At 35.2% G+C, this 24,934-nt stretch overlaps 1 protein-coding gene across 18 annotated transcripts in view; it reads left to right on the plus strand.

Annotated features, from left to right (window-relative positions):
* The window catches only part of TRIP12 (thyroid hormone receptor interactor 12), a 140,317-nt gene that overhangs the window by 55,420 nt on the left and 59,963 nt on the right, over positions 1–24,934 (plus strand). For all 18 annotated transcript variants that reach the window (XM_037135467.2, XM_037135466.2, XM_037135473.2 and 15 more), the window contains 4 exons: positions 13,118–13,223; positions 17,714–17,850; positions 22,452–22,535; positions 23,542–23,637. In XM_037135467.2, the coding sequence (XP_036991362.2) occupies positions 13,118–13,223; positions 17,714–17,850; positions 22,452–22,535; positions 23,542–23,637 (423 nt within the window). The remainder of the gene's footprint in view (positions 1–13,117; positions 13,224–17,713; positions 17,851–22,451; positions 22,536–23,541; positions 23,638–24,934) is intronic.

Below are 24,934 nucleotides of genomic sequence, written 5' to 3' on the forward strand. Positions count from 1 at the left end.
ATCTAATAGTACTCTTCACAAAGTTTATTATGTTGAGTTAGCCTAGCCTAATATTCAAGTAGAGCTAAATGTTAGCTCTGTTCAAGTTTAACACTACAATCTATAACTACTTTAACTTGATTTATTATTATTAGCTAACTTTTACACTAAATAAAATTTTATGTTTGTGTTTCATAGGGCTGTTGGGAAAGGTAACAACTTTTACTCTCAGATTGTAGAATTTTGTTCTTTTTGGTATTTTAAATATGTAGTGTAGCTGTTTAAAACCTTTTGAATTCGAAGGTACAGCCATTGGATTGAGATCAAGATTGGTATTTTTTTTTCAAAGATTTTATTCATTTATCTTTAGAGGGGAAGGAGAGAGGGAGAGAAATACCAATGTGTGGTTGCCTCTTCTGTGTCCCCCGCTGGGAACTGGCCTGTAGTGCAACCCAAGCATGTGCCCTGACTGGGAATCAAACCACTATCCTTTGGTTTGCAGGCCCATGCTCAATCCATTGAGCTACACCAGCCAGGGCCAAGATTGGTATCTTGAAGGTAATAAAAGGCTAGGTCAAAAAGGGAGAGCAACTGTCCATTGGGCCTGCCAAGGTTTTTTTTTTGTTTGACAATTACTGTTATCTGTCTTTGCTTTTATACCTCTTCCCCCTCTGCTTTAAAATGAAGTAGAAACATGTGTGCATCTGTGTTTGCACATATGTGTGTGCACGCATCTGTGTCCTTTAATGTCTGTCGTTATTACAGTAGCTTTATGGTCTCCATAGTCAGTGGGCCAGCTTGAGTTTGCAGCATGTTTCATGGGATTCACTTCTCACCTTTCTACATTCCAGTCTGCCTCACTTGAAGAGCTCATTCTTTTCAATTCTTTATTTCTAGAAGGATCCAGGCCCAGGTGAGAGAGCAGATTATTTTTGAGTGTCATGTCCTCACTCTTCTCAGAGACCAGCTTTCTTTAGTTAGAAAAGAAAACTGGTTTTTGTTCAAAAACTCTTCTCTTTTTAACATGATTTTTTATTTTAATTTTTAAGATTTTATTTATATATTTTAGAGAGAAGGGAAAGGAGTGAGAAAGAGAAGGAGAGAAGCATCAATGTCTGGTTACCTCTCATGTACCCCCTACTGGGGACCTGGCCCACAACCCAGGCATGTGCCCCAACTGGGAATCGAACCTGTGACCCTTTGATTTACAGGCCTGTGCTCAATCCACTGAGCTACACCAGCCAGAGCTTTCTAACATTTTTAAAAGGAAGCTCAACTTATCAGTAGCCGATCAGTGGGATTTCCTTGGTTGTGCTCTCAGTTAGGAATACTGAAGAGTTTTGATGCCGTACCATAATAAAACCAGTTTAGATAGTGTGTTAAAGTCACTGTGCACATGGTCACAAACTGACTTAGTAGTTTGAAAATCTCTGTGTTCTGTGGTCACTAACAAAGCTTTTACATTTTCATTGCCACTGTCCTAGTTCTAAGCTCTAATTATAGCACAAGCTGTTGAAACAAGAGAAGGGAACTAATATTTGTTTAGCATCTAGTAAGTGCCAGGTATTTTATATGTGGTCATGATTACTTTAAGAAAAATAGTGCTTGGTGATAGTTATTATAAAATTTATGCCCAAGTTACATCTTGTAAGTGGCAGCATTAGACTTGACAGTGAAAGAATGTGTGACTTTGAAGCTGTTACTTTTCTTTGCTGTGCCACTTTGCTGTACCCTTGTTAATTCTCTGTGTTTTACTGTTGCAAATCTTTGGATCATTAAGAGATGTTAAGTTCCTAGAAGAGACAAGATTTTATCTGATTATTCTTTACTCATATTAATTTCATTTTTAGAGATGAATACTGTATGAACCAAGGATTTATATCATCCCCTTCACTACATATTCACTTGTTTTCAAATAAGTGGAAAACATTTCTAAACAAATAGTAGTAAATATTCGGTGTGCTTACAGGTGCCTGACAACTGGTACATACTGTATGTGAACCTTACTATTTACTCATTATCAACCCTATGTGGCAGTATTATTATTCCTATCTAACAGGTAAGGAAGGTCAGGGTCACTGGTCAAGTTACCTATCCAAGGCCACAGAACTAAGAAGTGATTGAGCCAAGAATTAAACCTAAATATCTGACTAGGACTCAGAGGATTGAGTGTAGATTGGATGAGCTAAATCTAGAAAGGTTTCCTGAAGTCAGTAGGGTCAGGTGAATTTTAGGCAGGATTAAATGTGTCACTTCAGGGAAGTCGATATAATGAAGTAGTAGTACAAGAGAATTGGCAGTACTTGGTAAAGTGAGGTATTTTAGGGGAATAAATCTCTAGGTTTCAGTAATGGTATTTTAGGGAGAGAGCTCTTAATATAGAGCTAAAAATTCTGAAATGAAACCCTAGTTCTGCTATTTTATCACCTGGTGACTATGGGAAAATTTGTAACCTTTTCATTGTAAAATTAGCACAATAGCTATTTGAGGAATAAATAAATCTGTGAGGAGACTTAGCATAGTGCCTAGTACATAAGTTGCATCACTAAATTTAAGGTTCACAGCAGAATTTCAGTATCTTCAGAGAAAACATTCAGAGCAGTGTTGTGAGAATGAAGGATTGTTAAATGCTAGCCATTTATCAGTTTAAAAATGTCTATCCTTACATTTGGTAGATCCTGATTTGAAGTTCTGTTATCTCACAGTTTTGTGAGGTTGGGCAAATCATTGGCAGCCTAATCCCTAATCTTATTTGCAGAATGATAATAGTTATTCTTGTGAAGCATATATAAAAGAATGTGAAGGCAGTTTTGTAAAATTAAAGCACCATGTAAACATACAATGATGCATTGAGAGTTGTTGCTGTGTATTTGAAGAGCTTTTGTATGTATTAGGATTTTTTTTTAAACATTAACCCAGGGATCAGAATTTAGATTTAGTGGTTAGAAGTTGAGAGACAGTTTTCTGATTAGTATATCTCAGGAAAACAAAATCTGTAAATTACCTAAAAAGTGGAATGGATTTATACTTTGTGATAGAGAAAGCGACCCAAATTGGGTAGATTGTTTCCTTTAACTTTTAAGAATTTGTGAACCTATTAATTAGAGTATGAGTGTTTCCCCATATAAAGGCTCATTCTAAGACATGATTGGTTAGTAAAGCTTCACGGTAAAGCAGACTTTTTCCAAATGATAGGAATAAAGTACTTACAAGATGCTTTGCGAAACCCATTTCTCCTTGATCAAATAACCATTCATGGAGATTCAGATGATGCATTAGCATAGGAAAGCTGTGAGAAATCTTATAGCAACTTCTGCTTAACTCAGTATTTTATAAATTTGATCCACCTGTATTACCTTGGAAGATAGCAGTGGTCTGTGGAACACACTTTGGGAAATGACATAACACATTTAGTTGGGACATTCATGTAGGAAGACCCTTCCCCATGTGCTGTTTCGGCAACATTAGCAGGCTGGTGAGCCCTCTCCTGGGGAGGAACTCGGGCTGGCAGGGAAATGAGTCAAAGAGCAATTTTGGTGATAGGCTTCCTGAAGCCTGTTTTTGCCAGCCGCAGCTGATCAAAATAACTTTGGGACAGAGGTCATCCTATATCAATTAGCAGTAGCCTTGAGGTAATGGCCCAGAAAGGATAGTGTTATGTGACAATTTTTTTCTATGCATTAGGAAATTATTCTTCATATGTGTTGTTTAACCAGACCAGACATTCTTAAAAGTTTACATAACATGAATGTAATACCAGTGGGGCAATGTAATGAGACAAATGATTTTTAGAAATGGTTTATAATGTTTTAAATATAATATTTTAAAAATATTTTCTTAATTCACCTGGCTTCAAAATATGTTTTTGCTAACCTATTTTCTTTTGAAATAAAGCTGATTTTGAAATAGTTTGACTTTCAAAGTGTGTGTCTCAATAATAATAGAAGGTGATGGATGGCACAGAAATAGAAGAAATAGTTTGTGATCACAAGTTGGGTAATTATGCAGTTTTTTTTAACAAAAAAATTTTAAGGGTGTTATATTTCCAGTCCGATGTGTCTATTTGTAGATCCAGTTTTCTCTTCATCATTTAAAGTGGATATTGTGAGCACATTATTACTAACCTAGTCAGCAGTAGTTACCACTTTTTTTTTCCCAGCTTGTGTTTCAAACTCTTCAAACTCTGGTGACTTGCGTGCAGCCTGAGGCCATTATTAGAACTAGACAAGAACCAGGCAGGTGCCAAAATCTGGGAAGGTAATTTCTGCTTCGGTTAGGACTCTTTTCTGTCAGTCCGAGACATGGTGCTTTGCACCTCTAGCATGGGGGTAGTTGAGCAAGAGAAAAGAATTTAAAAGTTAAACTCTTGGTTTCATCTAGTTAGTGCCAACGTAGTTGGCTTATAGGGTTATCTCTACTGAGTTTACAAAGTTGAATTATCTTTTAGTGTCCTGAGGTTTTGGGTGAGGAGCTTAAAGGGACAGGGTTGGGTATTAAATGTTTTCTGTATTATAAGGCAGCTGTTAACATCATTGTAACTGCTTTGAAAAGTTACCAACAATTCCTAAAATACATATTAAAATTTAAAAAATGGGTTGTCAGTTTTTTTAAGGTTAATATGTATGCCAGGTTACAATAAGAATTCAGACAAAGTACATTTTACTAAACTTGCATGTAAATTAGTGAAAACTGAGTTTCTATATTCTGTAATGTTTTTCACAGTTTTGATTATAAAATATTTGTTACTTAAAAAAAGAATAATCCAGACAATACCAAAATGTACAAAGAAGAAAAATGCAAAATCACCCAATTTGATCACTGAGGACTACTTTTCTCCTTGTGTGTTTTAAAAGGAGAAAACTTATTCTGATAAGTTTTTTTCTTTGTATTTATCAATGCTTAAATGCAGATTAAAGTGTTACATAAAATTTCTTTTTAAAACAGCCTTCCTGTCACATTACCCTTTCCTATAGCTGATTATTTTGGTACTTATTTTAGTGGCTTTAAATTTTGTACTCAGGTGTATACTTGTTGACTACTGCACTCTTGTTGAGCACTGTTTATTACATGTTTTTTAAAGATTTATACCTCCTGTTTGTCCACCAAATGCATAGTATACAAACTTCTCATTTTCCCAGCTATAACTGGTGCTCACTATTAGAATGATTATGTAAATGCTATTTACAGAGCCACGTAGGAACTTTTCTTTCATACACATTAGTTTTCCTGAAATTAATATTTTTGTTGTTGTTGTTGTTGTTGTTGTCATCCTTTTTTGGGAGCCTAGTACTCAACTCCAGACTCTGCTGCTGTCTAGTCTAAATCTTTTTTTCAAGCATTTGTTTCAGTTTCCTGAAAAAAAAAAGAGGCCTCTGGATGTCTGCTTTTTTATGCCTAGTTTCTTCAGTCTTTCTGTTTACAGAATCTACTTCATTTTTATATGATGGAACATTATCTTCCACTTGCTTTCTAAAAAAAAGTGCCTTTGGGAAGTTAAAAAGCTTTTTGACTATTTGCAGATTTTTAAATGTTTGAACATAAATAACCTTGATACTTGTTTGACCAATTGAATAGAGTGCTGGGTCATAAATAATTTTTATTCAAAACTTGGAAAAATTACATTATCTTTTAGGTTTTGATAACTATGGACATTCTTATTTCTGATGTGTTGTATATGTAACTTGTTTTTCTGGATGCTTGGGGATCTTTACCTACATTATGTAGAAGTGTCACAATTTTGTCATAGCTGTGGGTTTGTTTTCATTCCTTGTTAGAGTGACCAGGAGTCCTGGTTTTTGTTGGGTCTTGGGACATTCCCCAAAGCTCAGGACTTTCAGCCTTAAAACTACAGTAGTCTATTACAATTTTTGGTGATCGTTCTCTTGGGAAATTCTGATCTTAACTTTTTATTATTGTTTTCCTTTTTGTTTACTTTCTGGTAGGTATCTTCATGTTTGTTAATTTGTTTCTATTTTTAAGAAGTTAATTTCATTTCTTTGTTTTGGGTGCATTTCTTTTTTTGAGGACATTATGAGTTTTTCTTTGTAATGAAGTCCTGTGTAGCGCGCGCGCGCGCGCGTGTGTGTGTGTTCGGGATACATTAGGTTTGTTTTGTTTTGGGCCTTCATACTAAGTTTCTGTCAGATTCTTGTCGTTTCTGCTTGTTTCCTCAGACTCAGTGTAGGGGCACCAAAAAGCTAATTTGTAAGCTCTGAGCATGTAGATGACATTTGACTGAGACATTATCTACTGGACTGGTTGGGCTATTCATTACGAAATCTCTGCCAGTAGTTTTAGGGTTTTTTTCTTTCCACAGGGTAGATTCTTTCGGGCTCCTGCCTAGAGACGAAGGCCTAACTACTTGAGCCTTGGGGACTGAGTCAGAGAAGAGACCACAGAGGGGGACAGGTGTCGTTTATTGTGTTGTTTGCTCTTCACCCTGCCCCTCGTTGGTGGTATGGTGTACCTATTTTCATCTGTGTACTTCGAGAATTTCTTTATTTTATACTTTCTAAAGAATAAAGGTCTTGTGCTTTGCTCCCTCAGGAGAGGGACAGTTACATAGCTGTGCACATGAGGGAGGGGATCTAGGGTCCGACTGCTTCTTGAACACACTTTCAGCCTCCCCTTAGTTTTACTACAAAGTCTGTCCAGTGGTACCTGGTACCACCAATTCCTGAACCTTTGTGAGATTTTGAGTATCATTCTAATTGGTAGTTTATCACAGTTTTCCACCTTCAGTTTTCCAGACTTCCCAGAGCAGTTAGCACTGGAATTCTTGTTTTTCATCTTCTAAAACTGTGCTGTGGTAATATAGTCTCTTCCATTCTTCCCATCCCGGTAGATTGATGCTTCAGATTCTTGTTTTAATGCTGTTTCAGTGGAGTTCCATGAGAGGTCAGAGTGAATGCTATGTTCAGTCCTTCTGTCTTTACCCAGAAGGCAGACACTTTTCTGTGTGTATGCACCTACTATTTCAAAAGTAGGAGCTTGTTCCATGTGACAGTAGGCATTGGTTTTTGTGGGTCTCTTACAAGCCAGGCCCCAAACTAGGCACTTAACATTGAATTTCATGTTCACAGTGAAAGAATGAGGTGGTATCCATGTTTTAGATAGGAAGAAATCAAAGTACTTTTTATCTGCCTGAACTCTCTATTAATCGATGTTTTTCCTTTAAAAAAACAAGTATGAATTCTATCAGTTTTAATGGTCATATATGGATATACCTTAATTTATCCCATTCCCTACTAATGGGTATTTATATTCTAAACCTTTTAATTGACAATAGCTTTGTAATTTACATCATCATTTCCTGTTAGGTCACTCATTATGTTTGTTTTAAATATTTTTGTCTATTTTAAATTGCCCCTAGAAATACATGAATTTATATTCCCACTAGCAGTGTAAAAATGCCAATTTATTCACATTCTCATTAACACTGTGAAGTTTTTATTATCATACTGATGTTTATTGAACCATTCCTTATTATTGGAGATTTAGCTCTTTTCTAATTTCTCGTTATCAAAAATAACAATGCTTAGGTAAATATCTCTGCAATTTTCTAACGTTTTAAGTTCATATTGCCAACTCAGTGTGTGAAGTTGTGTACTGACTAGGAAATGAGAATTTGGGGTTTAGCTCACTGTCATCTGCAAAACTTTTTTATTGCTACTGAGTAATTCTAAAACATCTGCAAACTCTTTTTGATTACTTTTCATTTTGTGAATTTATTTTAGCAAAGTAGCTGTTAATAAAGATGTATAAACTTGAAAATAGAAACACAGCAATACCAAGGGTACATCATGTTCTCATGATTCTGTGGCGGCCAAAGGAATCAAGAGCTAGTTACTGAGAATATATTAGTTGATTGTTAGTTGATTATCCTTATTATGTCCAATTTTTCCAGTAGCCAGATGACCCTATTAAATGATTATAAATTGAACTCCTCATGCGTACTAATCATCATGTTATTTGGTGATTCTTTCCTTTCTTTTATGAAGAAAAGAGTGTTTTTGAAAACCCTTTGAAATAGATTTGACATGTAAATAAATAAATAATGTAATTGTTAGCACTTTTTAATTTATAAAAATTGAGAAAGGTCAGTCTCATTTATCCTTGACATCTGCATATGTAATCGAATCTTAGTGATTTTTCTGGATATTAACCCTTGTTTAAGGTATTGGTTTGTGTATGTTATTTGTATTGGTTTTTCTAACTGCATTTATTATCTAAGGAATATGACAAAAAGTAAAATTAAGATTCTTAATATTCTAGAAAATTAGTGCTGAAACTTTTACCACTAAGATATTATTTAGCTCAGGTATTTATTTACTTTTTGTTTCTAAAACACAAAGGGATTTTTATTTTGTTTTGGAGAAGTTTTTGTTTAATTTTTGACTGATTTTTAAAACTTAGGTCAGTGCTTAGATTAATCTTTTTCTCCTCAAAGTCCAGGTCATTAAACATATTTTGTAAAGAGCCATATAGTAAATATAGTCTTTATTGGCCACATACGGTCTTTGTCACATCTTTCATTATAACTCACTAAAAATGTAAAAACCATTTTTAGTTTGTGATCTGTATAAAAAAAAAACAAACAGGCCACCAGCTGGATTTGGTCCATAGTATAGTTTGTTGACACCTACTCTAGAATAAAAATCTTAATAATGACTTACAGTCAGAAGATTTGGGTTTGTGTGATGAATAGTCCATCAAAATTAAATGGAAATCGGTTCACATGACTGGTAAAGCCAAGAGACTCAGGCTTGGCTGGATCCAGGAGCTCAAATGAAGATGGCCCTATTTGTCTTAAGCCTTGTGACTTAATGATCCCCTCATTTCCACACCCCACAAAGAAGACATCAGCCTGTAAGAAAGTTCCTTGTATCTCCTTTAGTCAGATGCCTATCTTTCCATGAATGAATCAGTGGTGGAAGGGAGAGGGGATGGTGGTTGTAGAATTTTAATTGGAGATGATTGAAATAGTCTGGCCAGTTGGAGTATCTATCATGCATAGTAGGAGTGTACTGTGAATGACAGTTTCATCAGTATCACAGGAGATAATCTCCTTAGAGAATTAAAAAGAGGCAGGATGCTCAGAAAAAGTGTTGCAGGGCATAATGCTTGAAGCAGATGTCTACTTGGTCATTTTTTAATGTTACTTTAAAGTAAATGTGTAAGTTGCAGAATAAAAACATTTATGTATTTGAATGATGTCATTATTCACTGAACAAAGGTGTTAGGTTGACTTTCCCCCCCCACTTCTGCTTGATTTTCAAACCACTTTATCCAGATACATTGACATTCATGTCTACTTTGAACTCCTTATACAAGAGAAAGGCAAAAGGAATCTTTAGGAAATTAAAAAGTTTGCTTAATTATTGCTTTGCTAATACTTTATCATGGGGCACTATATTTTCATTGAAGGACTTTGTAATAGGTCTGGTGTATGTGTATATACCATATCAAAGATTAATAAACCTATAACAGATCATGTAAGAATTTAAAGTAGAATAAAAGCATGACAGTGAATATGTATGGCCCAGTTGTGTATTGCTACTTTTAAAGTAACAAGAATGGAAACCTTACCATTCCAAGGAATGGGATTTTTCCTACTTTTGGTGACTCTGGTAGTAAAATTAGGTCATGTTGCTACTGCTTATTTCTTCTGCAAGTGACAAAATTGGAATCATTTCACAGTTTTGTAATGTAATGAGAAATATTTTTAAAATTTCAACTAAAAAAGGAAAATCAATTATAAGCAGCAGGAGGTACCCAAGAACATCTTAAGTATTTTTAAGGGTCTAAAAGGTAAAATATGTAAGGCCTGTAATATGTTGAAATTTTAAAAATGTTTATATTTAAAATTCCAAGTTTATAATTGGATATGTGAAAGGTCTAGTTACTTTACATTTCAAATGTCACACTTAGCAAAAGGAATTGTTTCTTTTAAAAAGATGAAGCCCTGGATTTCCAGCAGATCAGTTTGGGGTTAGGAATGCTGTATTTTGCTATGAATAATGTGTTCCCTTGTATAATGTCCACCCACATTTTTGTGTGCATTATACACGGGATTATTATACACATGGCATGTAATCATTACACCCATGTATAATGCGCAGCTTTATTTTCCCTCCAAAATCTGGGCAAAAAAGTGTATGTTATACAGGTCAAAAGGAAAAAAGAGTAAGACATACTTACTGTAGAAGAAAATATCAATTAGGACTTTAAAAAGAATAATACTAACTGCCTGTTTCACTTTTGTCCAGAGGAATAAAGATTATAGGCATACATTTGTAGGAATAGATTTATATATTCATAAACCAATATAAAAAGGTCAGGGAACTTTGGTAAAAATAGTATGTCTACATTTATGCCTCACTTTATTACACGAAGGCCCCTTTCTGAGTAAGAATATATTAACCTGATCAGTGATATTCTGATTGCTTTTCAGAGTAGCATCTTAAACATAAATGGTAAAAACAGTTTTGTTGCATTACAGCACCTGGAGAAAAGGGGGGGGTGTGTTTCCACGCACCTGTGTTATAATTGGTTTTCAGTAAGTTGTAGGTTTATACTTAATACGATTCTTCTTCTATTAAAATACTTATGATTTGACCAGTAGAATAAAGAAAGCATGTTTTGCACCTGGCTGGTGTAGCTCAGTGGATTGAGCGCGGGCCTGTGAACCAGAGTATCGCGGTTTGATTCCCAGTCGGGGCACATGCCTGGGTTGTAGGCCAGTTCCTGGCAGGGGACACAGGAGAGGCAAGCATACATTGATATTTCTGTCTCTCTCTCCTTCTCTTCCCCTCTAAAGGTAAATAAATAAAATCTTAAAAAAAAAACAAACATGTTTTAATTCTACAAAAATACTGTATTTTTATATAGTTTTAAATTTTTATTTTTTTCCCCTATACAAATATATTGCTTAAAGATTTCTAAATGAACCAGTAAAGCAAAATTTTAACACTTTGCCAGAAATGTATTGAACACACAGTATACTGTTCTTCAGAATAAGCTTAGGAATTGTGTAGTTATGTACCTCTAAGCAAGTCTGTTAATACTTTTATGTCTGAAAAAAATAAGAATTATTAACTTTATACCTGAAAATGCTTTTTTGAAAAACTATAGCGCATTAAAACTCGAAGATAGTATGTTCTAGCATCATCCAATCTTAATATGTGAGAGGTTCTCTTGTTCTAGTTTTAGGAGCAGAGTATGTAAAAGCAAGTTTTTTTCTGTCATCCTGGACTCAGGTAATATTACAAATAGCGATACATCTCTTCCACTAGAGAGCATTCATTATATGTAGCATCTCCTTTACCATGGGATTGCCTTTGAGACAACAAAATGTTTGGGGTTATTTGTCCTAGTTTATCAGGCTAGCTAGTGTTACTGTCAGTTAGCCTAACAGTAATTTATATGGTGGTGTGATTATGATATAAGTTATAAATATTTTTCTGTTCCACTGTGGTGTTTGGTTCTTCTCCACCTATTTCTCTGAAACTTAGCACAGTTCTATTTAACACCAAGTATGGATAAAGAGTTTGTGCACATACACAGAAAAATACCATACCATACTCACCCCGCAGTAAAAAGGAATGGAGTAACATGGACAGCAACATGAGTTTATTTACAAAACACTGTAATTTTGTTCATATGAAATTTTTGAATAGGCAGTAGCAACAAAATAGCATATTATTGGTTGTCAAGGCCTGATGTGTTGGGGAGATTAAATCGCAAGGGGCATGAAGGAACTTTTTAGAGGAATAGAAATGTTGTGCACCTTGATTGTGGTGGTCTTTATATGGGTGGACACATTTGTGAAACTCATTGAAACCATATATTTAAAACAAGTACCTTTTATTATATTGAAATTTTTAAAAGTTTTTTAAAAGAAAGTTAACCACCAAAGTTTAAAATAAAATAGGTCACGAGTAGTGAAATGTCAGAAAGTTTGGCCAAAAAATATACTGTCAACCTCAAATTAGCAATAGAGCAGTAGCCTACAATTTAAGTTGAGTATTTTTATTTTGAATGTCACTGAATAGACATAAAAATTGGTGCTGGTGTCCACACTGAAGCATGGTATGTCTAAGGACACTTGAGTATTACATGAGTTAAGTTAGTGTAATACAAGGGTTTTTCAGGTGCTTTATAAAAGAAAGCACTTTGGTTTTGGCAGTATTTAACTATAATATGCAGTCGTGTTTTTTTCTCTCTAAATTGTATATGTTTTAGTCTATTAAAACTTAGTCACACAATCGGTAGGTATAAGTTAATATTTCATATGAACAATTTTTGAATTTTTTAAACCTTAAAAAATAATGACTCTATATACCTGAATATATTAAGCTACCTTTATAATCTGTTCAAATGCCATGTCCAGTGAAGGTCACTGGACAAAGATAAAATAATATAGGATATCAGGCAGAGATTTCTGATCACATCAGATAATTCTGGTGATGTGCTATATTGCAAATCAACCTAAAAATAAAATTTAACTTTAATCTCTTGGGCCAATCTTCTTTACCCACTGGAAGTTTTATTCTTTCATCTTTATGGAGTTTGAGGAATGTAGATCATCTTTCACAAAAGCCATGTTTGGGGGTGGAGGCTAAAGGTATGGTTTAAATTTTTAAATGGTAATGCTTGTCTGAATATAAATTTGGTCTTTATAGTTTGTTTTTTTTATTAAAGATTCTTCTAATAACATGGTTTTAACTTAACTTTATATATGGCTTAAGTACCATGCCAAGTTGAATGAACTAAAGTTTTAAATTAAGAGTCTAAAATGTCAAGAAGATCTAGAACTCTGTTTTACCACCTCTTTCCTAGACTCTTTCCTGGTGTTTTTAACAAGATCAAGAGTGAAGAATTTCTTAATCTTTTCAATTAGTGAAATGGTCAAAAATTAAAGCATCCTGGGTAATTTTTAGTATGTAATTAGTCTGAAAAGTTAACATCTATTAAAGGTGATTCCACAGTTCCAATGGAAATACGCTTATCGACTTTTCAGGCCATATAGTGTTGAAGATTCTGTGGGCTTTGGACCAGGATGATGACCTGAAGAATTTTGTAATTTTTAAGATAACTTCTCTTGCTAATATTTTACTTTCGCATTTCCCATGTATAGGTTTAAGAAAATCTACCAAGAAGCGCAGTGAATCCCCACCTGCTGAGCTCCCCAGTTTGAGGCGGAGCACACGCCAAAAGACCACGGGCTCCTGTGCTAGTGCCAGGTAATAACTCAGGTCCTTCTAGTTTACGATTAGTTCATATCTGTGTTCAGCTCCCATCAGAATCATTAACTTTGTAAGCTTAAAAAAATGGTTTCACTTGAATATTGAATACGGAAATTAATTTTGTTATTATTTTTTAAAGATTTTATTTACTTTTAGAGAGAGGGGAAGGAAGGGACAAAGAGAGGGAGAAAAGCAGCACTGTGTGGGAGTAGTTATATCTCCCATGACCCCTACTGGGGACCTGGCCCGTAACCCAGGCATGTGCCCTGACTGGGAATTGAGCCGCAGGGGCGGGGGAAGGGGGGGACACCTTTTGGTTCACAGGCTAATACTCAGTTCTCTGAGCTACACCAGCCAGGGCACAAATTTACTTTAACATAACTTACTGTTTTCATGAGTTCTGTCCTCATACTTATTTACATGTTTTCACTAAGTTTTAATTATATACTAGTTTTTTTGTAACAGTTTTTTATCCTTTATCTTTTTCGTTGTTGCTACCTTATTTTTAGAGTTGTTGCTACATACTTGGGCATTTGATTGTTTTCGGAATTCCATTTACCAAATAAAATCTCTAAAGAGCATCTTTAAGCAGATTTGGGTTATTTTTTAAAGATAGGGTAATGAATGGATCGAAAGGGATGCTTGTTTTAATGGCTGTGATGTTGCCTAATTAGTTTCTAAACACATTGGCACCAGTTACTGAGTTTAATGGATGAGTAGGAGAGATGTTTACAACACCTACCCCTCAAGGAAAAATACAGGTTCTGTTTGTATTGTTTCAGGTCTTTAATTCCCATTTCTCCCAGTTGCTATTTTGGAACTCAGTTTCAGAAAACTGGCTACCTTTAATGTGATAGTGTATTGCTTAGTCATATTTCACATACTTTTATTAGCTGATTGGGAATCTTAGATTAATGTTAAAAATCTTTTCTTGCAATTTCATTTCCATATTTTCAGCCTTGGTCATGTGCTGTTCTGCTGATAACTATTCATAAGCCTCACAGGATTTTTCTTCATTTACATGTATTTTGTTCTCTCTACTAAATGTGCCAAAAACCAGCAATCAAGTATTTTTTTAAAATATATTTTATTGATTATGGTATTACAGTTGTCTTAGTCGTCCCCCCCCCGCCCCCATCTGCCCAGGATCCCTATTTCTTCCAACAGTCCCCCTCCCCCCTTAGTCCATGGGTTATGCATATAAGTTCTTTGGCTTCTCCATGTCTTATGCTATTCTTGACATCCCCCTATTTTGTACCTACCAGTTATGCTTCTTAATCCTTGCACCTTTCCTTTTCCTCCCCCTTCTTCCCAGCTGATAACCCTCCAGATAATCTCTATTTCTGTAATTTTGTTCCTGTTCTAGTTGTTTGCTTAATCTGTTTGTTTTAGATTCAGTTGTTGATAGCTGTGAATTTGTTGCAGGTTTAATGTGCATAGTTTTGATCTTCTTTTTCTTAAATAAGTCCCTTTTAACATTTCATTCAATAATGGCTTGACGATGATGAGATCCTTTAGCTGTACCTTGTCTGGGAAACAATTATATGCCCTTCCATCTAAATGAAGGCTTTGCAGGGTAGAGTAATCTAGGTTGTAGGTCCTTGCTTTTCACCACTTTGAATACTTCTTGCCAGTCCCTTCCAGCCTGTAAAGTTTCTTTTTAAGATCTTAGCTGACAGTTTTATGGGAACTCCTTTGTAGGTAACTCTTTTCCTCTTGCTACTTTTAAGATTTTCTCCTTAACTTTTAGCATTTTAATTAGGATGTGCCTTGATGTGGTCCTCCTTGGGTCCAACTTGTTTGGAACTTTCCGTGCTTCCTGGACTTGTATGTCTGTTTCCTTCACCAAATTAGGGAAGTTTTCTTTCATTATTTTTTCAAGTAAGTTTTTGATTTCTTGCTCTTTCCTCTTCTGGCACCCCTATGATTTAGAAATTGGTGTGTTTGGACATGTCCCAGAGACTCCATATACTATCACCATTTTTTGAACTCTTTTTTTCTTCTTGCTGTTTAGGTTGAATGCTTGTTCTACCTTTTATTTTGTTGCTGTACTCAGTTCTTTGAGCCTTCTGATCACGTGTTTTTAACTTTGCATCTGTTAGGTTATCCGTTTCATTTAGTTCTTTTTCTGGAGTTTTGTTCTGTTCTTTCATTTTGGCCATATTTTTTTTGTCTCTAGCCTCCCTCTGTGTGATTTTGTGTATTAGGTAGAGTTGCTTTGACTCTCTGTCTTAGTAGCATAGCCTATTGTAAAAAATGCACTTGTCTGGCTGAATGTGGCTAATTTAAATCCTTTACTGATTTACTAGCTTACTGTTTTAAATCCTTGGTTGTTGGACTCTTCCCTACAGCTTGATTTTCTGATGGTTCTCAGTGTTAATTTGTCTTGAGGTCTAGTTGTAATTCTTTCTGTGGTTGCGTGAGAAGGTGAATTGTGTTTATCTATGCCTCCATCTTGACTAGAAGTCCTTGTAAACACTTCCTGTTAACCTCCTCCAGCAGGCAACTACTTCAGGTGATGTCTAAGATCACTCATCTCTTCCTGTTCACAATAAACTATTATTAAATTAAGATTTTGTACATTGTTTTTTTAGACATAATGCTACTGCACACTTAATAGTGTCAGCAGTATAGTGTAAACGTAACTTATATATACTGGGAAACCAAAAATTCATGGGACTTGATTTATTACAGTATTTTCTTTTCTTTCTTCCTTTTCTTTTCTTTCTTTCTTTTCTTTCTTTTTTTGTGGTGGGTCTGGAATTGAACCCACAGTATTTTTGAAGTGTGCCTGTACTTTTTATGAGGACCTCTGAGACAGTTTCTTAGTTCTTCAGAGCTTTTGTCCAACTTTGGGCCAAATTTTGAATCCAGTTTACCCAAGGTTTATAATCTTAGACATAAACTGAATTTACTATGTTTAAAAATTAATTTTAAGCTGTATATGAAGTCAGATAATCTAGTGTCTTGTCTTTTTCTGCAGCCGCTGCCTTTGATCACTTTTTTCCTTTAGATTTTATTTATTTATTTATTTATTTATTTATAGATACACAGGAAGGAAAGGAGAAAGAGAGGGAGTGAAGTATTCATGTATGGTTGCCTCTCACATGTCCCCTACTGGGGACCTGGCCTGCAAACCCAGGCATGTGCCCTGGCTGGGAATCAAACCTGCAACTCTTGGTTTACAGACCCACCCTCAATCCACTGAGCTATACCAGCCAGGGTTGCTTATGATCACTTTTTTAGTGCATGTGTAATTACTTACACTTGTACATGGTCATGCTGTGTGGGAGCTGTCTAGCCACCTGCCTGGAATGTTCTTCATTTTAAACTTTTTGGAATTAGTTGAGCTTCCTCAACCAATTGATTTTATAGTTTACTATAGCTGTGTTGCTTTTCTCTGTTGAGACTAACATTCCTTGAGAGCAGCAACCAAAGTGTTAGCAGTGTGTATCATGTGCTTGGTGCAAATTAAATGTTAAATAAATGAATTAATTTGAATCCCACTCATTTGTAGCTTGGCAAATTGCATTTGGAATGAGTTGTTTAACTACAAGGAAAGATTAAATAAAGAAGTTTCTGTTTAGGGTAGATGTTTTTACTAACTGGAAGAAGAAACTTCTCATATTCTTCGGTAATTCAGAGCCTTGTTTACATGTCTGCCTCTTGTTCTCTACTAGGGAATCATCTAATTTCACTGTAGCTTGACTTTAGTCGAAAAGATTTCTTTAGCATTAGGTTTCTGCATTTCCTAAGGTATTTGGGGAACTGCTATTTAAACCATATCAACCTGTAAGAATTTGGATAAGTCTTTTGTTTCTACCTCATTTTTTTCAAAGTAGGAAAAAAGTCATCCGTAATAATAATTATTTGCTAAATGGAAAATGACTGATCATTGTTTTTTCAATATCTTATACTGTGTCTTAATCCTAAATAAGTGTCCTCCCAAGTTTCATCTGTGTTTATTTATAAATATTAAATATTTAATTCTTTATTTTAGAGGATGGAGCTGTCGTCCATTATTAGGATAGTATATTTTTTGATTTATGGACTCTGAAACTTAGGTAATGGGAATGTTCTGCATCTTCTCTACCCTTTCCTGCCCTCCCCCCTTTTGTCTGGTATCAATCTGAAAGTTTGTATATTGATCTACTATTTATCCTGGAAGTAGTTTCTATTGTAAATGAGTTGATTTGTCTGTGTAGAAGAAACCACTTTCTCATTTAGTTGGAAGTGTTTAAAAATTACATCTTTCTGTAAGGATGGTAACAGCTCATAAGAACACAAAAGCTTGTATTGTGAAGGCGATATAACTTAGAAGATTTTTAAATATACAGAGTCTTGGTTGTTACCCATAGTGATTTTCTGCAACAATTTGTATGTAAGAAGAAACTGGCTTTGTGCTCCATGCATTGGAGCTTTGTCCTGTGTGTTCATTGCTCCTGGTCACTGGTAGTGCTGCCAATGATGGCATTTTTCTGTTGTAGTCGGCGAGGCTCTGGCCTGGGCAAAAGAGGAGCAGCTGAAGCTCGTCGACAGGAGAAAATGGCTGACCCTGAGAGCAACCAGGAGACGGTCAATTCTTCAGCTGCAAGGACAGACGAAACTCCCCAAGGAGCTGCAGGTACAGCGGCACCTCCTAGCCCTAAAATGCATTTATGTATCTTCCATGTCTGTTTGGAGATAAATTACTTTTTATACCAAATATATTGGAAGAGGGGGGACCGAAATATACCAGATGTTTATCACCAAACAAACTTCTTATCCTCTTTTGCTTCACTTTTATAAGTTTGGGTGTTTTGATTAGTTGGATTCAGTTGTTATTGTTGTTGTTTAATTCTTTTCAAATCCAAATTTGTACTAATTACATTCAAAGAGCTTTTAGGAGGGAGTCTTTTTCAATTTAAGCTTCTTATAAATTAATGACTGTAATAATAGTTACCCATTGACTGTTTGAAAAAAATTAAATTTATTATAAAATGGAAAGGATACAGCTTAAGTCATTTTATACATATGTAAATTTTAACTTAGAATGTTGTAATTAAAAAAAAGTAGTCAGTTTGAATCTAAGCAACTTCAAGAATACTCTTTGATTATATGCTAGAGCCTGGGTCCTACAGGGATTCTGCCACCACACTACAGTAGTTCTGGGAAAACAGTAGAATTACGTATTAGCTTGATACTGAATTCTTCACAGTAATGTGTTTTTCAGATTTTAATTTTTTACTTAGACAGTTGGCATACAACATATTAGTGTCAGGTGTACAACCAATGTGACATGCTTTAGTTTCACAGTATGTAAGATTGAAATTTAAAGAAAAATAAAACCCTCTAAGTTGGTAGTGTCAAGTATAAATCAGTGTGATAACTCAGCATCTTTTGGCAAGTATTCATTCTCAGACAGCTCTTACACAGTTGACATAAGACTCCCTTCATTTGAAGTATTAATTTTGAAAAAAACGTTTTTAGTAATTTAAAGAGATTGAATTAATCTCTTTAGTGTTATTTATATATTTGTTTTTCAGTGTTATATATTTATTTTTAAAAAATTTTAAAGATTTTATTTATCTTTAGAGGGGAAGGGAAGGAGAGAGGGAGAGAAATATCAATGTATGGTTGCCTCTCATGCGTCCCCCGCTGGGGACTGGCCTGCAACCCAGGCATGTGCCTTGGCTAGGAATCGAACTGTGATCTTTTGGGTCACAGGCCCACGCTCAATCCACTGAGCTGTTATTTATTTTTTAAAGGTTGTATTTTCTTAACCTGCTTCAATGTAATCTTGGAAATAAGTGTATTTCTTTTTTTCATATGTATTGACTCCATCTTTGGCAAACTTGCTTATTTCACCCTGACCTTGCCAGTGTAGTTGACACCTAGGAAAGTTTTTTGATAATGGTGTCCCTACTGGGTCTAGAATGTACTGTGATGTGGAGCTCAACCTCTCTAGCTTTTCGTAGAAGGAACACTAGCTCTTAAAGCTGAAAATAAGCGTTCCCCATATTTTCCCAAAAGTCTGGGGTGGACTTAGCTTTTAGCTTCATTGAGAACTGTGCACCCCTTTGTAGTGCTGATATGATCTTGGAAACACCCGAGATACAGAAGTGGAGAAATCAAGTCCGCAGAAAGCAACTCAGTTTTGTAAATTTTTCTCTCCCTAACTTCTTCTGTTTAGTACAACTACAAATCATATTCTTACGATGTCACCTGATACTAAGACCTATAAAGGGCATAATTACATTTCTAATGACATTCTTCTGGCTTTTTCACAAGTTTTCATGACACTAAAAAAATTTCCTTTTGTCTCTCTGGTGTTTAGACTTAGGTATCTGATGAACCCTTAGTGGTTCCTGTCAACTAATACTGAATTCTGTCAGTATTCTGATATTTTGTCTTTGCCTTCTGCCTAAGAGATTCTGTTTGTTAAAGTATGAAAACTTGGAGCTCCATATTAAAATTCTTGTGTTCTGATTTAAACAACAAATTTTCTACATTGTTTTTATTCCGTTGTATGTTGGAAACTATCTTGGGTGGTGTTTCAAAGATATGCTAAGACTGGATGGGAGAGATACCAAGCAAAAAAAGAATGACACTTTGCATAATTCGGCACTGGATTTTCTCTGCTGGTAGTCTTATTTTTATATTTGTGTCTGGAACAGATCTTGTGCATGTTGCCCAAGGAGATTTGATGCCCTGACTAAAGAACTTTGTCATTAACTCTCATTGATTGATTACATTTCCTTACCTGCAAGACTTTAGAAACAGCACGCCTTTGTGGCAGACTAGGCTAGTTTGATTTATCTAAATTTGTAAAAGCCTATGTGCAGAGAGCTATAGTAAACAGATACTTAATACGTGCCATCAAATGGCTGTCAAAGGATCTTTTTATTTGTGTCTAGTAACTGATTTCTGTCAAAACAGGTACTCCACCTCCATTGAAAATCAGAATACCTCTTCCCCTCCCTGTAGTGATTTTGTGACTCCCTTAAGGTTGGGTTCCTGCTATTAGAGTCTTTGCATCCTTAATAAAAAGCTTTGTCTTGGTTAATGTCTTAGTGGCAGTGCAATATGATATATGCAGTGTTATGTAAGTCATTACAATAATACCTTTAAGAGGTAAATTAAAGGTAAGCCTTTAAAATCCTATGTCATAGGTCTGTAGAATGTTTTATAAACCAGTCGACACTGATAAAATTAGAAGGCCAGTATTAACTTACAAGTGAATTTTTGTTTTTTCTTTAAAAAATGTGTGGTTCCAGAGTGTGTGAAAACTATTTGTCAGAAACTTATATTTGCTTTTCACATAATTGGAAGAGTTTTAAAGCAACTTTGAGAGCCTTAAGAACCACTATACATTCACTTGGAATTGGTCTCTAATAGCAGTATTTATTAACAGTGTTTCTGCATAATGTGAAGAAGTGCTTGAATGAAAAGGTAGTACCGAAGAATGTATTTAAGGAGCTGACAGAATTGAATTCTTTTTTTTTTTTTATAAAGATTTTATTTATTTTCAGAGAGAAGGGAAGGGAGAGAAACAGATTGGTTATCTCTCACACACTCCCAACTGGGGACCTGGCCTGCAACCCAGGCATGTACCCTAGCTGGGAAATGAACTGGTAACCCCTGGGTCCAGCAGCCAGGGCTGATAAAGTTCAGTTCTTAAGAGTACAGCCTAGTAAATTAGACTGCCTAGGTTCAAATCTCTGACCTTGGCAAGTGCACACAAAGTTATAAAGCCCCAGTTTTCACATGGGTGCGATAACACTTATAATGCCTCTTTATGTGGTTATGAGGAAACATTACACAGCCTGTACAGAGTAAGCATTTAATAAATAGCACCTTTAAGTAGCATTAGAGAGTAAAGTTATTGATTATCTTTTTTTTTTTTCTTTTTTTAACCAGAGTGGAGACTTTGCTAAACTCTAAGACCCTTTAATACAAACATTTCTGGTTAGTCTGTAACTATAAACCATGAGGTTGCTAACACTTTCTGTAAAGGCTGAATAGTTGCTGTTTTATGCTTCATACAGGTTCCGTTAGAGGTATTCTATTCAACTGTGTGGATGTAGCCAGAGGCCACAGGCTATAGTTAAATAAATGAGTTTGGCTGTGTTTGAATAAAATTATATTTACAAATTGATGTGCTGGACTGGATTTGGCATGTGGGCCAGTTTGCTGACTCCTGTTCTAAATATGCATTTTTCCTGATTAAAAAAAAATCCTAGTGAAATGATAAAAAACCCTTAATGAGGTATGAAGAAAAGCATTAAGAAAATACAATTGATGGTTGGTATATTAGCTGCTCTTTCTTCAGAAAAGCTCTTGAAATTCACATGTTACTTTGTGCCACTTCAAACAATAATGACAAAAATAATCTTCCTGGCTTGAATTTTGTCATTAACTGCCAATTTTACAGGTATTGTGGATGTTATATGGTCATACATAAATTAATCATCTGTGTAAAAACATGCTTTAGGACTCAACAAATGTAGAAAGGAAGAACAGTAAACCTGCTAATTTTGTAGGAGTATAATTTCGTTTCCTGGTCAGATTTGTGATGAAATCAACCTCTGTTTGCTTCATTATTGGTCAGGTTAGCATTTGGGGTAGTAGAATCCCTCTGAATCTGAATTCTTCATTCTACACGCGCTTTCACATTTTAGTTGCCTTCTCTTTTGTACAACAGTGTTTTGCAGTCATCTGTTAGTTGAAATGTGCACCTTCAATACTTTGGCCTTGAAGAAGTAAGAGTATAATCTTTGCAAACTCTTGAAATTAAAGAAAACATAAGTGATTTTATCAGGACTGCAGTCTAGAGATAAAGCAGACTGGAAAAGGAACACATTTACAGGGAACATTTCCCCCAAATGTCACTTTTGCTTTCTGTCATACTTGTGATTGTTAGCATTGCTATCTTCATGGATTTTGGTAGAGGAGTTCAGGACAAAACTTAGTTTTAGGAACAAAAATGGCATGAGGCATTTTTCTAAGCTCTGTATGCAAGTAATGCAAAGGTTGTATTTTTATGCTTGTATAACACTGAGTTGATCCGTCTTTTCATAAAAGCCAGAGGATGAGGTCTAGAAGAACAACTTGATGTGCGATGGGCAGACATTTAGTTGCCTTTATTCATTGTAATCTTATAAAAATCATTTTTCTTTTTAAAGAAAATCAGGCATAATGAGTTCAGATGCTAACCCTTGCCTTCTTTCCCCTCTTTCCTTGAAGCCTCTAGTTCTGTTGCAGGGGCCGTGGGCATGACCACCTCTGGGGAGAGTGAATCAGATGATTCTGAGATGGGACGATTGCAAGGTAAAGCCGGTTTTGAGTTTATAAGAAACCATTATTGTGGCTTGCCAATTACAACTCTTCTTTGTTGATATTAATTCAGATAAGCTCGTTTGAACAGAATCTAGCAGCAATGCTTATACCTCCAGTAACGCTGTTTATTTAGAGGTGACTGATGATTTGGAATTGAAAAATTATCTCCTGGCTCCTCATTATTACTGTTTAACTGGACAAAGTCCTATATATTTATTTTGAATGTTTAAAATTTTTATTATGTTTACACGTGTAGCTGGCAATAACACGATGCATTTTGTAACGTGCTTTTTTGCCATGTTCTTTGGTATTCTTGTTATCCTAAATTAAAGTGTGTACATAAACTCCAGGTATTAATGTTGTGAGTACTTTTTTAAAAATCATCTTTACATATATATGCTTTCTATAAGTGGATGAATATATATTTTTATCATCTTCAGATGGTTGGTTTCCACTGTGATGCTTACAAGAAACATGTATTAATTAGTTTCAGATTGCTTTTAAGTTCCTGAAGGAGCTAATAACAATCTCTCTTTCACCAGAACTCTCATGAACACAGTTTTCTCACTTTCTGGAACTGAGAAAAATAATTTTTTGTGTTTTTAGAGGCTCTCACGACCAATATCTGATTGGAAAATGTCAGAGGAAGAACAGCGGGAGGTTGTTTGGCATATAATTTCTCCAAAATAAATATTTACTTTGAGTTTTTCTTGGACCATTTACACAGTGCTGGTACACTGATATTAAGTGTCTCCATTAAAACCATAGGATGCCTTGGAGCTGGCACATGGGTAGCTGTAACTTATATTAGTATAATTAATATAATGAGAATTGTCTTGAAAGTTTAATGTAGCTTGAAAGTTTAATGTAGCTTCACTTAAAATTCAAAGTGGACAGTAACATTGTCTAAATCAGTTATGTGAGATGAGTCATTTGCTTGTAATTTTTAGATAAAATCAGCTTAACAACTCATCTACTCATGCCCCTTTCTCTTTAGCGCTGTTAGAGGCCAGGGGTCTTCCTCCTCACCTGTTCGGCCCTCTGGGTCCTCGGATGTCACAGCTTTTCCACAGAACAATTGGAAGTGGAGCTAGTAAGTAAATACTGCAGCGTTTGTTATCCTGACCCCGAATCCTTAACAGTTTGTTGAGAGCTGTTTTTATTGTTAACCTATTGATGTAAGAAATTTTCATGTAGGGAAATTTTTATGAAGCTTAACTTGTTTTTAAAAATAGAGCTTTTGCACATTCTTGCCTTAAATATAGTAACTCTTAAGATGCTATTTAAATTGGAATCATTAGAAAACCAAAGTTTATAGCAGGATTGACTCTTTTGCTTTATATGAACTGTAGAAGGGTAAAGAATCTCATGTTTAATTAAATGATTTGACTTCGGGTGGTAGGCACACAATGCAATATACTGATCATGTATCATAGAAATGTACACCCAAAACCTATATGACCCATTGAGCCAATGTCATCAGAATAAATTTAATTTAAAAAAAGAATCTCAGTTGATTACATTGATTATTACAGCATCGGATGGCATGATTTGCATGTATTTGAATCTCGAGTTTTTTACGTTACAAAATTTTAATGTGTAAGGCATTTGTAGTGTGAACCCGAGGGGGGACATTTCTCAGCAGAATTACCAGTCTCTGTCACTAGCTTCATTTAATCGAATTACTGTATTATAATCCAGAGATCCTGTCATATGTGGTGTGACAACAGTGACTTTGAACGTCTTAATTTGTAACTAAGAATAACTTTTGCATAATTACAAATCCAGTTAAATTTTTTCTGGTATAGAATACTATCTTTTGCTTCTTCAAAGAAAATTTACAATTAATCATGTTTTAATAATTCTACTGATAATGTTTCCATAGAATCAGCAGGCTAAATTTAAGACTTCAGTTTTGATCAATTTTCAAAGTTTCTGAAGTGTTATTGAAGCACATAAATTCTTACCTTACTAATATGTGCTTATATAATTTTCTATCAGATATTCTAAAATTTTTAATGCAACACGTGTACATAACACTCAATATATGTACTTACACTTGAGGGTTTTTCGATATCCTGGCCTTAATATTTGACAGGAAATTTAACAAGCAGCTGGTACTTGTTTTTGGTTTGTTTTGCTGACCTGATACTCAGCTCTCAGATAACATACCCTGTTCAAGGTTCTCATGAATGCTTGAATATGGAAAATTTTAAAAATATTTTACTTATTTATTTTTAGAGAGAGGGGAAGGGAAGGAGAAAGGGTGGGAAAGAAACATATCAATGTGTGGTTGCCTCTCCTGTGGCCCCTACTGGGGACCCGGCCTGCAACCCAGGGATGTGCCCCGACTGGGAATCAAACCGGCGACCCTTTGCTTTACAGGCCTG

Source organism: Artibeus jamaicensis, unplaced genomic scaffold, assembly GCF_021234435.1.
Source record: "Artibeus jamaicensis isolate MK-2021 breed Jamaican fruit bat unplaced genomic scaffold, CSHL_Jam_final contig_1015, whole genome shotgun sequence".
NCBI classification, from domain to species: Eukaryota; Metazoa; Chordata; class Mammalia; order Chiroptera; family Phyllostomidae; genus Artibeus; species Artibeus jamaicensis.